Source organism: Cylas formicarius, unplaced genomic scaffold (genome assembly GCF_029955315.1).
Source record: "Cylas formicarius isolate icCylForm1 unplaced genomic scaffold, icCylForm1.1 PGA_scaffold_6__28_contigs__length_40554024, whole genome shotgun sequence".
NCBI lineage: Eukaryota > Metazoa > Arthropoda > Insecta > Coleoptera > Brentidae > Cylas > Cylas formicarius.
Genome location: NW_026844347.1, coordinates 11,681,921 through 11,696,969, shown reverse-complemented (window position 1 = coordinate 11,696,969; position 15,049 = coordinate 11,681,921). Strand labels below are relative to the sequence as shown.

The 15,049-nt window shown below is 33.3% G+C and overlaps 1 protein-coding gene and 1 long non-coding RNA gene across 2 annotated transcripts; one reads left to right on the top strand and one right to left on the bottom strand.

Annotated features, from left to right (window-relative positions):
• Nucleotides 1-339: 339 nt before the first annotated feature.
• Nucleotides 340-3,823, bottom strand: LOC132703959 (uncharacterized). Its single transcript, XR_009619192.1, has 4 exons — nucleotides 3,691-3,823; nucleotides 3,566-3,630; nucleotides 3,181-3,509; nucleotides 340-1,016 (listed from the first exon to the last, which is right to left on the bottom strand). It is a non-coding gene; the product is annotated as an uncharacterized LOC132703959 (long non-coding RNA).
• A 331-nt stretch (nucleotides 3,824-4,154) lies between these two features.
• Nucleotides 4,155-5,349, top strand: LOC132703957 (uncharacterized). The gene is made up of 2 exons (XM_060673535.1): nucleotides 4,155-4,288; nucleotides 4,997-5,349. Exons 1-2 carry the CDS (start codon nucleotides 4,243-4,245, stop codon nucleotides 5,347-5,349), a joined length of 399 nt encoding a protein of 132 aa, XP_060529518.1. The 5' UTR covers nucleotides 4,155-4,242.
• Nucleotides 5,350-15,049: the final 9,700 nt, after the last annotated feature.

Here is a 15,049-nt window from a genome sequence, read left to right as displayed (position 1 = left end):
TGTTCACGGACGGTAGAGAAAAAAGTGTCATTTGTGAGGCATTCAATTTAAAAAGAAACTTGGCGTCTCAGTTGTCGGGATTAGAGTGCAATATCAACGAAATTGAAACACAAATTGCGCTTTTTAATACAGACTTGCAAGTGGCGCGGATGCAAGCTCAAGAGTGCAAAAGAAAACTAGAACAATTTAATAATTTAGCATTTAACGAAATTGTAAAATAGTAATAATGTATATAATAAATAAATTATACAATTACAAACTTCTGTGTAATTATTATGCGGTGTTGTGGTGGTGGTAAAAAAGAAAATAGCGTCTAAATATATACATGTTTATTCTTGTTGCAATACAATGGAATACAATCAATACATAAAAGTCTTATCTACAGTTACATATGTTATAATAAAACCACAGTATTAATAGTTCAATGGACTATCAGAAAAGCGTAACTTTTTTCCATATTTCCTCTCATCGTGAAGCATTAAATTACATTCATCTTCAGTTTCTACAGTGAACAAAACTTCTTCAAAGCAGCTTTGACACCAAAATTGTTTATCGTGATATACATCATTCAAATTATTTATATCCAGCTGTAAATGATAGTGATCCAATAAAAGTCTAAAATTTTTCTTTTTAAATTTTTTAACTAGTTGAAATATAAAGTGACAAGATTTACAAACTAAAATTTCCGAATATTTTATCCTGTAATAACTGACCCATAAACAGTAAGCGGATTCTCCGTCAAAATCAATGGTTGGAGTTGCCAAAATGCTATTTCTGTAAGACGATCCAAATCTCTTATTCAACAGAATGAATTCTAAATTTAATAAAGAATTGCCATCAGACTGGAGCGCTAATTGTTTAAGGTACTTCCATCTATATTTCGAATAATATTTAAATATTAGTATCGTTAGTTTCCAAGGCAAAGGTGACTCAAGCAAAAAATCAGCACTACACCTAATATTTTCGCAAATTGTTATAATACAAAGGCTTTCTAATGTAAGTTGTTTGACCATAATCTGTAACAAAAATATATTAAAAAATAATTACGGCACTTTATAATGTCCCCACGGAAGCGTTTCATATGAATTCGGCAAAAGATAACGTTTATCGTCTAAAGGACTCAAGGCAACTTTTGTTTGTTCGATGCTAAATACATTGTGAGTGTATGAACGAATGGTTCGTTGAGTGGCGTACTTTTCCCTAAAATTTGTTAAGCATTCTACGTAGTCATCAAATGAAATTTTATTTTTTACAATATTGTACTGAATACCCTTTGACTTTTTAACTACCGAACCCGTTAAAATTTTGAAAGTATACATTTTCGACCTTAACCCCGCATAATGACTAATGATGGTGCCATTAGTCTCATCCTTCATCAACCCCAAAACCTTTTTGTTGATTTGCGGTATATTATAGGGATTGTCATTAGGATAATCAGACGTGTCAAATTTTTGTTAAATCGGCCTTAATAACGCTTTCATATGCGTCATAACATTTGATATTATAAATGAAACTGTCCGTATCCATGTATTGAATTTTACATTTTTCGGGACCCAAATTTGGAAGCATGTAATTATAATGAAACTCGTACATGGTCGTTTTCGACAAATCCAATATGGACATTCCAATATAAAGTGGCTTATTAAAGCAAAGTTCCGATTTTTTTAATTCTATAAGCAACAAATTGTTATCAAGTATGGTTCTACTGTGAAATCTAGGACTAGAAATTAAATTTTTCGCACCGTAGCGACCATCCCACGCTTTAACAAATTTAACAATACGATGCTTGCGAATGTTTTCCATTGTTTTACCGTAAGCGGCATTATTAAACAATTTGTATAAATTTATACCAAATTTTGTCTTTGCTTGGGTTCTTAATTTATTATTATGATCGATATAACATTTCAACCAACGAGATTGGTTAAATTTTAATATTTTGTGAATTTTCTTTAGTACGAGACCGTTTTTGAGAGCCTGTTTTAAATTGCGATAGTGTATGACGTATTTTTCTTTATTATACAAAGTAGTCATTAGTTTTGGTAACTTTGAATTGGGGGGCACTCGATGTTCGGCACAAAATGGAAAATCTCTATGTGTGTCATGTAATTTCTGCGGGTATTCCAGGTCTACCTCTAGGATATATCCTTGGGAAGATTCATCTGGAATGTTCATGACAGTAAATGAATCAATCTCTTGATGAGACATCCAGTCGAATCCTCCGTAAGGAAGAGGCTCGCACATGGCCTTGCCATAGAGGTTATTGACGTCAAAGTACATGATATAGGAATCATCCCTGGATGAATCGTAGTTGGGCATATATTTATTGTTGGCCTCCGCATATCTACCAACACACACCGAAATTCCACCTCGTATAGCCCGCTCGATAATCATAATTTGGTCAATGTCGCACAACGAAGGATGATCCGTTACCCATTTCAAATTTATTAATGTTAATCTCTAAATAAATAATATTATTTAAAGCCCACCCGGAATCACGTTCCTGAAACTCTGACATTTGATTTAAAATTTTATCTTGCACATTTTCAACAAACCAATCATTCAATTCTGTTCCTAAATCAACTACAGCATTTCCGGTACTCAGATATTTAACATCAACTTCGCCTTGGACATCATTTTTTGCCTTAATAAATTCACCGCAAAATGTGGTATTTACTTTCAGCAATAAAAATTTCTTTAAAATTTGACTAATTTTTTGTTGAAATATTGGACGAGAATCGTTTAAAAATTGAATTAAATCTTTATGAAGTAAATTAATTATGACACCAGTCTGAACTCTTCCCTGGAAACACGACGCTACCGATTCCCATACAACCATTTCATTTGTGTTTGTCTCGCGGCTACTACTTTGTAATCCCAATCCAAAATGCTTATGTTGATAATTAAGAATAATTTTTCTAATAGCTTTCAGATGTTGAATTGTAGTTTGTAATTTTCTTTTTAACCCAATAGATAAATCCTTTTCGTTAGAAACGATTTGGTTGCAAGATTCAATATTTTTACTTAGTCTCCTAAGCCACACATCACTATCTCTAAGAGTGAACTTGTCGGAAATATGCTTTTTTAATTTTTGTAAGGTTAAAATTAAGATTTGCGCTCTATGAATGATCTGCTTTACGCGCATCGTGGTTTATTAAATATATAACAGTAAATAAGACTTACCCTGTATAATATGTTGATTAATTTTGAATTATTTTGAATTTCTTTAAAGAGTTGGGCTTTCCAATATCTTTGGATCCCTCGTAGACCAGTTTGTACTGCCCCGACGCAAAGTGTTCTAGTCTCGGACGGAAAGCTTCTGTCACGCGAGTAGGAAGAAATACTACGGAATTTTCTAATTGCAGCAACACGGAATTGCCAAATTTTGTATTAACAATTTTGGCTCTAGTAATTTTAAACGGAACGCCTATCGGCAATTCATGCAGTTTGACAATCGGCTGCTCAAAATCACCTTCTGCAAGACAGGTTTGATTCAGTTGACTTAAGTCCATCTATAAATTATTATTAATTATTTTATCTCAAAATAAAAAAAATAAAAAAAACTTACGCTTAAGATTGGCTGCTATTCTATTTGCGGTTACGGGTTGAGAGTACTAAGATGATCTTTAGGACCTTTATAAAATAATAACAAATGTTAAAGAATTAAAATAAAACAATAAAAAAGGTACTTACTGCTTTTTTGTACGAACACCAAACCACTAAGTTAGCTTCCACGTTGCACGAATAATACCAAAAACAACTACTGACAAAACAGAGAAAAATGAGATGTATTTATACGGTGCGAGAATACTTTCTAAAAGTTAACAAACGAAGACACCTCCACATGCGTTGCAACAAATTTTTCCCATTACGTTAATCCCACGGAGCAAATATAAAGGGGGCAATTAATTATTATTCTCAACAAGCAAAACAACTCGACATTTAGACTCGGCGCGTTATGAAATTCCACATCCCATACGGAGATTGTAAAAAATGAAAGCAAGTTGGCCTTGATCTTTTGCGGCAACATACGTTCGTCCAACGTCCGAAGCGGTTGCGTTCCCGTGTGAAAGCGTGTTGACCCTGAGACTCCTATCTGCACGGTTGTCTGGCGACAACATCGCGTCTATTCAAATCGGCGTTGGTGCTTGTGGGTTGAAGACCTTTCGACTTTTAATTCAACCATGGAAGGGAGTGCATGTGTATAAATACGTTGCATGTGTATTATAGACTATATTCAGTGCAATGAATACAGAAGTGCGATGTCCATTTCCCTACGACCCTACAACTGGTAAGTTTTATATTTTAATTACCTTTATACAGTGCGCGTCTTTTCTTGTGGGTTTCAGTTTGGGTTATCACTTTTTTGGTTAGTTTCTACCTGTTTTTAAAATATGATACTCATCTTTTTTACGTTGCATAATAACCGATTTAAATTGAGTGTTTTTAATAGCTTTTAAATGACAGTGAATGGAAAAGGGAATTTTGGCTTTTAAAAAATAAACAATTTTTAAATTTGTTTCAAAAATGTGCGTTTTATGGGGAAAACGCGAAATATGTTTTATTTTTTGTACTAAAAAATTGCAGTTTGCCTTTTTGACAATAATAATCGAATTAAATTGAGCGTTTTTAATATCTTTTAAATGACAGTGAATAGGGAATTTTGGCTTTTAAAAAATAAACAATTTTTTAAAAATTATTTGATGACCCCCACTTACTGAAAGTTTTGTTTCAAAAATGTGCGTTTTATGGGGAAAACGCGAAATATATACATATTTTTGTTTATTTTTTGTACTAAAAAATTACAGTTTGCCCTTTTGACAATAATACACGTACATTTAAATGACAGTGAATTGAAACGTGAATTTTGGTATGCGCGTATAACTTAAAAAACAATTTTTAAAATTATTTGATAACCCCCCTTTTTGGAAGTTTTGTTTAAAAAAAAAAATGTGTGTTTTATAGGAAACGCTACATATCATACTTTGTTTTGTTCTAGAAAAAATCGCGGTTTGTCCGTATGACAAGTCGCATATTATGTTGGCGCATCGCTTAGGGCGTCACATATTCAAATCACACAAAGAGTACCGGGGGTTAGAATTCCCGGTACGACATGAAACGACAAGGGAACATCACCAGCAGCAGGAGCAACCCGGTGGATCAAAAGAAACAAAGGAGCAGCAGGAGTACCCGGGTGGGTGGTCGACGGAGTGGGACGGCGAGGAGTGCACTTCGTATTTAGATTTCCTCCGGGAACGGGAAGAAGAACAACGCAAGGAACAGGAACAATGGGATGGTCGACTGAATCGACATAAAAAGAAGAAGAAACTCCTCGCCAGACCAATTTTATAAATAAAATAAAATAAAATGTATTAAAATTCAAGTTTATTTAATTATCCTCCCGATCCACCGCGTCACCGCGCCGCACCGTCACCGCCCTCTACCGGGGGGGCCTACGACGGTCGGAGCGCGCGACATCTAGCAGCGACGGGCGGAACCGGGGCAAAACAGGACGCTACACAAGCGCGCGACATCTAGCAGCGACGGGCGGAACCGGGGCAAAACAGGACACTACACAAGCTGGGTGGGGGGCGGAGCGCACTCTGGTAGACAGGGGGGACACTAGGACGCCACGCGCGGGGGGCCCCCGCTGCGGGGGGGTTAGGAAATTGAGGTTATGTACGGTTTCTGTTGCTTATATCGGCACTATACATCTACTGCGTGTCATCAGCAAATAAGTTAACAAAGTAGTTTTTTAAAACCTGATACATATCATTTATATAAATAATAAATAAAAGCGGGCCCAACACGCTTCCCTGCGGTACCCCCCCATCTGCTATCCCTATGACTAGAAACATTATTATTAATTTTAGTCTGGTGAGATCTATCAAATAAAAAGTTCTATCCATTCTAGTGCAGAGTCTTTAATACCATATAAACCTAATTTTGTAATAAGAATGTTCCTGTGAATAGTCTCAAATGCACGTTTAAAATCTACAAAAACACTCAGAATTAGTTTTGATTCATTCATGTCTTTCCGCCACACTGCACACGTATGTTGCAACGCAGATTCGCACGAGTGTTTGCTCCTAAAACCAGACTGTCCACTGTGGCGTAGGCAGTTCGCTCCAGGTAGTCTCTCAACTCAATAAAACTATTCTATTTTATATTATTTTGTTTTTTGAACATTTTTCTTTTAATTAATTTAAAAAATAATAAAACAATAGGTATTTTATGTAGATCGCGGATGTCGACTCCTTTAAATTAAAATAAACTTTTACACCGGAACGCTGATGAAAAAAGTTTCCGTTGAAAAACGAAGCTCATTCATATTACCGCGAAAGGCACAAATTTGCCGCCAAACGAAAGCACGTTGCTAAATTCTAAATTCTGGTGGATTGAACGATCAACAGGTTGGCGGTGTGGTGCGTGCTCGCGGAAAATAAAGGGGAGAAACACTTTGACGATGTTCCGGTGAGTGTAGAGGCGCAGATTCCGGTTTTTGGTCCAGAGAATCTGATGCCACACCGCATCGGTTTCAAGAACTGTTCTTGTAGATAGTTAACACGGCAACTTCGGCCGAGAAACACTGGATCGGTCGTAAAGCGGCCTCGCTACGGAAACTCTCGGAAGTTTACATAAAGTTTGACGTTTTCCTTTAGATTACGCGAAGTTTTTTTTTATTGAAAGTTTCGGTTCGGTATTTTTTTAATGATAATTTAGTTCATTCCTGAAATCGTTCATATGTTTTTTCCCGGTATATCAAAAGTTAAGATTTTTGGATGAATGCGATTTATTTGATTTTCGGTAAGGTAGGGGTAAACTGTGCGAATGGTGTGATGCATGCCTTGACAAAAAACATGTCAAAATCGTTTTGTAGAATCTTTTATTAAAAAAAAATTATTTTTAAAAATGGCAAATTAGATATTTTTTAAATATTTTTTTAGTAACGTTTCGGCTCTAAAAGGCCGCTGATATTAGCGAAGTCTTATATGATTTTTTTAAAATCAGACTATAGTTTGACAACTGATTTTATCCAAGTATTTCATTTACTTCTGAAACCTCAGTTTTGGCCAATTTTATTAATATAAAAATAGTAAGACGTGTATTAAATTATATGTGATAGTTTACAGGGTAAAGGGGGTTATTCTGTTTAAAATAAATGATAGTTTTTTACATAGACGTTGGGTCAAAAGCCAACAATTAGGGCGATATCGTGCTACAAATATCGAAGAAAATATTTTTTTTATATTTTGTCTTTTATTATATCGAAAGTACGTTAAATCATAAAGTACATAGGAGGTAATACTATTATAAAAACACACTTTCTGCATAGTTTCTTATTTTTTTAAATGAGTGGAAGGAATTGAAATAGACCGCTGAAGCTGAAAATTTATACGACATATAAAAAGCTTTTTTTATTTTACCTTTTATTCAGAAACTTTTATCTCCTAAATTTTTTTTATAATACTTACCCTTCACAAATAACAAAATAAAATCTAAAACAATGCACAACGAGACAAACAAAAATAGATGCAAAAACATCTACTGGTGATTGAGACTTCTTAAGGCGTTCCTTATTATTGCTTTGTTCGACTTTCTTCAGTTTAAATACAATACAAAGTACTACACAGTACAAATTACTAACTAATCACTTAATTGTTAATTCAATAATGGCGGATTACGTTATAGGGTGAATGGCAGATGTGCATTTTATGTACGGGCGAGCAAACGAAAATTTTTTGAAACTTGTCGTATTTCGCATGAATAGATGAATTAATTTCAGACATGTGTATTATGAAATTATTTTTAAAATGTAATTGTTCAAAAGATAATTGATAAATATTGGTACAAAATACAAATGAAACAACAGTACTCAACAACAACAAACTTATTTTTTTAACAATTTTATTTGGAAATTATAAATTTTATGAAAAATTTAAAGGAGACAACAGTCTCTAATATCACATCAAAAATCACCCCTTGAAGTTTTTGGCGTTTGTTTTTGAAACACCCTTTATAATGAATATGTTACACAAAACAAAGAGTTAACATTGGAACTTGTATAAGTACAGGGTGCGTCAAAAAGGCGATAGCTAACAAAATGTGAAAATATATGTTGAAACAAAGTGACAACAATCTGTGAAATAAAGAAGTTTTAGTTATATAGAAAACAATATCCGGCAGAACCCGTTTTTTTAAATTTTCTGAGGTTTTGGGACTGAATTAGTTTTGTTTTTTTCCTGTTTAATTAAATATATTCACCGTAGAATCCAAGCCAAGCGCATAGGTTTTATGCCAAATTTAAACCAGGGTTACTGCTATTTTATTGCATAAGACACATTTGAAAGATATAATTTTTTATAATCTCATTATTTATAGTGATATTTTCTTATTCTTTTCTTGTTATATGTATATATATGGCCGAAAAAGAGTGGAACTTAAATGTAACGAATTATTTACACAGCGCCCCAAACTATTTGTTTTGCTTTTTTATTATATTTTTGTATAGTAACGTGCCAATTAGACAAGTCCGTGATACTGAGTATATTGACGATGAGACACTTAAATAATATTATAATTTTTTGTTTAATGTTAGAAAGTGTCATATACCGTGTTGATCCCGAATTTGGTTAACCAAAACTTTTTTTGTAGCACTGTCTTTTTTAAGACTAAGAGTAAACTATCTACTAATAATTACTAATTACAATAATTGTTGAAAAATAAGATCGCCTACTCCAACGCATTAACATTAATTGGCGAACTTTTTCAAATATACCTGGTGTCTGATTAGTAATGCCACACACGATATATTATAACGTTTAACATGAAAGTGGCTATTTCTTTTTAAATTATGTCATTACTGATTCTGTTGTTATGAAAACCTTTCAATTGTTGCTGAGGCTGCTATGAATCTATCTACTATGCAGCACGTTTATGCGAATCATTATGTTTATCCAGTGGTTACTAATTTGGTGATGACGTTAGAAAAGTATTTTTTCGCTTCTTTTTCAAAAACTTGGAAGTGATCCAAGTCAAAAAATTTAAACACAGGTTTAACTTCAAGTTTTCATCCAAAACGGCTGCTTGTAGGGTCAAATTATGCGTACCTTTTGTATGCAAAATTAATAACCTGTTTACAAAAGTCTATTGACGTAGCGGAAGGTATCTTAACAAATAGTACTTTCAAATAGATGTATGGTACTATCTCTTTTTCGAAGTTTTTAGATATTTACATTAAATTAGTCACCTTTGAGTTTTCGTTTTGCATCGTTTGCGAATAAAACAATTATGAAAACTGGTACGTTGTATTTTTATGAACATTTATTTTTTGAAAGATGTTTTTGCTACAAACCTTGTCATAAGACCGTCAAAATAATAATAGTACTGCTTTTAAGCAGGATTTTTTAATTTTGTATATTAGATTCCAAAATTTGACATCTCATGAACTCTGAATTATAATCGAAAAATTATTCTAACAACAGCAATATTTCGATCAATCGATGAAGAAATGGAGGCTGGCGGATAATAGTAGTATTTGGAAATTACATTTGAATAATGTAAGTGTTAAGTGTTTAATTAATGAGTGACTTAAAAAGTTTACCAAACATGTTGCATACTAGAGTTTTTATTTTGAAAACTGCTTTTATATCATTTTGACGGGCTGATTAAAAAAAAATTATTCATTTGTTTGTATCATGTAAGGTTTTTTGGAAGTATTAAAAAAAACAATACTTCTAAAATATTTTTTTATTCACTAAAAAAGGGGAATCTTAGAAAAAAAAAGTGAAAACAATTTTACTCAGAATTTTGAGTGAAATCTTCGTCTTTTTGCCAGATAGCTGCTTTGTCCGGACATTCTGCTGTGTTTTTAAGGGTATATCCCGTTTTTACATCCAGGAATAGTCCGCCATCATCGTTATGCTTCATCCGTCTTGGTATCGCCGTTCCATTTCCTTAATGTCCTGGTTAAACCTCCCTCCCTGTTCTTCGCTAACTGCTAAAAGATTGCCAGGAAAACAGTTCAAATGTGAAAACAGGAAATGCACTTTCAAACTCATGTTACAACCTAGACGATGACAGTGTTGTAATATATGTTTTCGTCCTAAGAGTTCCCAAGAAACGTATCAATTACTTCTTTAAATGAAATCCAGGTGTTTTTATCTACATTGGTCATTGTGTTTTGAAAATTCTTGTCGTTGCATAATGTTCTTATCTCTCTTTCTCGCACAAATATTTAAAACACTGTCCAAACTGCATTATCAAGTCAAGTTTGGTATGAAGATTAGGTAGCTAAATTTTTTTGGGGTCAACTAAGCTATCTCTTAATACATTTTTGCTTCCAAGTTTAAGGCTTATTATAGAGGGCAATTCCATTTGAGTCCAATTTTGCCCGACTATCCCATTCACATATGGACATTTTGTATGACTCTCTGTTGTCTTAGGAGCATGCACAGCACTTTAAGGTCACCACAAATAATTCACTGACGTTCTTGGTAGTTTATTTTATTCAAAAAAATCCCAAATTATCGTAGGTTTCTTTTAAATGTACCGACTGCGCAACGGAAACCGAGGCCAGTTCGTTACCATTGTGCAAAAAAACGCCTTTTAAACTACACTTACTTGAGTCAAAAAACAGGAGTTATTCTTCTCTTATATGCGGCACATTTACTAATTTTGAAACTAAGTCAGGAATGTTGTTGGAATACACTAGCGGTCCTTCTTGAGTAAAATATTGATCCCGGTAAAAGCCTAATGTGACGCCAGGTAGAAATAAACGCTTGTCACGAAGTCTGGACGCTAACAATTCGGATGCATCCTTTGGAAGGTCCCAATATATAATTAAATCATTTAATGCGCTCTCGTGAAACACTTGCTCGCTGATATCTGGTGAAATCTGAGTTCTCTAGGTCGGAATTAGATTCCTCTGATTTTGACGATATGACGTTTTTTAATTCTTTTGTAGCTGTAGATATCGGTACATCTGGTCTATGGCGAAATGGTCAAATATCAGAGGCAATATTCGGATACACAATTTGTTTCTTATCTTATTTTTTCTGTTGAATCTCTGAACATTACACGTACGAAAATAACAATCACTGTGATTAGTTAGGTCATCGCCATACCATAGGAACACCAAAGCTTAAAGATTTCTTTCCTTTTTGCCAGTTTCTTAATGCTTCAACGCAAATGGAAGAAACAGTATGAGGACTTGTCTTGGTCGCCAAGAAAATAAGCGTGGTATACATTTTTCACAAAAGTAGTTTGCTTTACTGCGGCATAACTACCACAGATATAACAAAAGTTTTTTATATTTATACGTTCTAGAACACAGAAATACGCAACAACGAAGACAACAGCTTCGAACACAGTAGCGCGACTACCAATACAACCAACAACTGCGCTTAAGCAGATTACAACGCTGTATTGACGCTTCTGCGCCAACTCTCTTGTTTTGCAGAGAAATCTAATATTATCCAGTATTGCAAAATCATATTTCATTTCATAAAAATCAATTCATTTAAAAGTCATCCCTAACATGGAACAAATATATTAATGTCATACGTGATAGAGCAAAAATATGCATTTTTTTGAAAAAACAAAGAAATTTGGAAGTAATTTAGAAGATTTTAGGGCATTTCCTGACATTGGGGAGTTTAACGGTAGAATATTGAAGAATTTCTAGGATTAGATGGGAAAAACAATGAAAATATGTGAAATATCGCTGAGGTGTAACTTACTTTTTCAAAAAGAAACATGAAGTTTTGTATAGTCCGAAAAAGAAGATATGAGACGGCCTGGCTAAATATATTATAGCCCTGTATACCACATAGCCTAGGATCTCAAACTAATAGTTCAAACTACAGATATCGTACGAGTATCTACGCTCCATAAGTGTTGTTATGTTATGTATTTACAACTTATTACTATAAGTTGTAAATTAACTTTTAACAGGGATTGTTCCTTAACGCTGAAATTATCGTTCAATATATAACGCAATTAATTATAAATTTATAGAGAATCTTAAAAAATTCCCAATATTGATTCATTCGGTATTTTGATTTGATATAATTAGGTTCCAACATTGGTGGTGTAATATATTGTTGTAATGCTATGTGATGATTTGTATATTTCAAAGGAAAATCTTTTTTCTCGTGTGGAGAGTGTTACATAGCCTAAGAACCTAGTTTTTTTCTTCGAGAAATTTTTGTATTGAATTTTATATAATTTGGTAGGAATTTCAAGGAAACATTAATACGATATTTCAAAGATATCTGGAGGATTTTTGGAAAAGAGCAGAGCAAGAAAGTTCTGATTATGCTACAAAATGCCGATGTGTCTGCCAATGTAACATCATCTTCTTTATATATTGCTGCTTATGCTGTACTTGAAATAAATCCAAATCTGGAAATCCAAAACAGAGGTGCGTGCCGTCATATAAAATTTTAAGCCCATTGAATTTTCTCTCGTCGATGCTCTTTGACTTATCCGATCTTCCTCATTGATTAAAAACTTTTCACGTTTATCTTTGAACGTTTTCCAGGGCAAAAAGATCAAATTTATTTCATTACCTTCGGCAAACAGCGCGTAAAAACGGAGCTGACTATATTATTTATATCGAATATGGCGATTGAACAAAGTGCGATTTTTGAAAATGTTTGAGTTTAAATTTGATAAACGCCAGTTTAGTTTCAAGTTTGATTTGACTCAAGAAGTTTTTGGAAAATAGCATTCACTGAGTGACGTGTGACGTGACCATCAAAACTACTATCCGAATACATCTAATCGCTTCCAAAACGGTGACTAAAATACCGGAAACTCCCGAAGTGAAAAGTAAACTGAAACTTTGCGCACACCTGATGCGTGCATAGTTTTGGTTTCTTTAGCAAACATCCACTAGTGTGGCGTGGCCAGATTTTTGATAATATAATATAGTCAGAATCACTTAAATCCAAATTTTTTTTTCTTTATAATCCATGAATTCAAGTTTAAATTATGTGTATCACCCTTTTTTTAAATTTATCAATGTTTAAAGATACCGATATAGAAATTTCATAAAGAAAACAAAAATGGTATAGATTAAATTTTAAATGCTTAAAAATTTTTCAGCAGCTATGAATTCATTAGTTTCCAGCAAGAGAACATATACATAATTTTTAAGCAACAAAAACATTCTCAGCGAGGGTTCGCTTACCCCAGAAATAGACCCCGCCCAAAAAGCAACCAAATGTGTTTGCAATTCTTTCCAAAGAATCAATCAATAATAAGAAATCTAAGTGCAATAATGAAGAACAGGCTTCAATTTTGAACTGGGCTCTAAGTTTTGCAGGACGATCTCTCTAACTAACATTTTTGTATTTATTTATTTTTTTGTAAGTTTAATGCTTACTGATTTTAATTTTCTTACGTAATTTTGAAAGTTCAGAAAGTATTAGATATTTGATATATGTTATACAGTTAAGGTCTTTTTCTTCAGCGTTTAGGCCAAGAAATCTAATATTGTGAAATGAAATGAAATCGTATGATTTTTAACTATACTATTTTATTCATTTTCAAGAACTGTATCTTAGTTATCTGGAGTTTTAAATATGATGCAAATGGTTGGTAAGTGTTGGAGAGCCTGCAAACTATCAATACATCATATCTGAACATTAGTTTGAAAAAGACGATTCTTGCTTTTTTGTTGACCACACCACGAGTTAGAAATTCTCAAAAAGGCACAAACAGTGTGAAACATAATGTCACATGCATCAAATTTCTGAAAATGATCAATAACTTAGAAACTATTAATTTTTTTAGCATAGAGAGACGTGATGGGATGATAAAACGTGGTGGTGCGTTAGTTTTAGAAATTAGAATTATAGGTAGTTTCCGGCAGTTATTGGCAAAGTTTCGATTATACTGAAGGTGAGCAGTCAATAATTCGTACGAGGTCCCATCCGGCTCCAAAGAGAACTACGGGACGAAAAGAAACTGTAATGAATGATGATGGACACTGCCATTAGAAGAATAATACACTAATTTTACTTAAAATAATAATAAATGAATAATAATAAAGATAGATATTGGGATGGATAGCATTTCAATAAAAAAATATGGTACACCATCATGAAGAAATGAATGCTGATGTTTTTGAAGGCATTTTCTAAATAAGAAGCAGACATATGCTGGAAAAGGAGTTAGTGCAAATCGTAAATTTAAACAAAACTGTATGAACTGTATGCTAGTTACTGTTAGTTTTGTGTTAATTTCAAATGTATGTTTACGTGTGGAAGGAAATGGAAAGTTAAATATGAATGGAATTTTGGGTTACTAGCACTCAATTTAGGCTTTTGAACTTTCCCATACAGCTGTCCCATATGGAAGTGCTGCATAATAAATTGTAGTATGATTAGATCTGCCCAACGATTATTTAATCATTTAATGATGTGGTAACAGGTACCTATTTAATTTAGAACAGACCACCAACTTACAAATTCCACTCTAAGTGAGTGTGAACTGAAATCTCTGATTATAATTTGTTTATAAATTATTTATGCACCCGTTTAAGGGAATTTATATTTATTTATATCGTGCTCCTTAATAGCTGAAATTAGAATGGACTCATCATCCGCAAACAAAAACACCGGTCAATGATTTACATATTCATTGATATAGAGCAAAAGTATTAGTGGTCCCAGGATTATTCCCTGCAGGGTACATTCAGGGTACATTGTAGAATTTCTAATTGTCAATTTCCAATTCAAAGATTTATATTTATTATTCTAATATACTACGTATAATAACAGGGCTGTAATATCAAATTGATTCCATTCTTTATTCCGTTCTAGGTGTGTAGGTATTAATAACTGGAAAACGAAATTTATCGGAAACTATCATTGCAATTTATCTGAATTTTACGATATAAACTTTAAGTTGCCCACTTTTTTTAATGATGATTACTCTCTGTCATCGAGACCCTAGAAATAATGGCAATTTTCCATGCAATCCGAAGTGGTACTTTGAAAATATTTTAAATCGAAATAGAATCTTAAATAAGCGTCCAAAAATT

Bases quoted from the DNA above. Each gene is read 5' to 3' on its own strand.
- LOC132703957 (XM_060673535.1), top strand. From the start codon at position 4,243: ATGAATACAGAAGTGCGATGTCCATTTCCCTACGACCCTACAACTG. The intron at 4,289-4,996 runs GTAAGTTTTATA...GTTTTGTTCTAG, and splicing joins TCCCTACGACCCTACAACTG to AAAAAATCGCGGTTTGTCCG.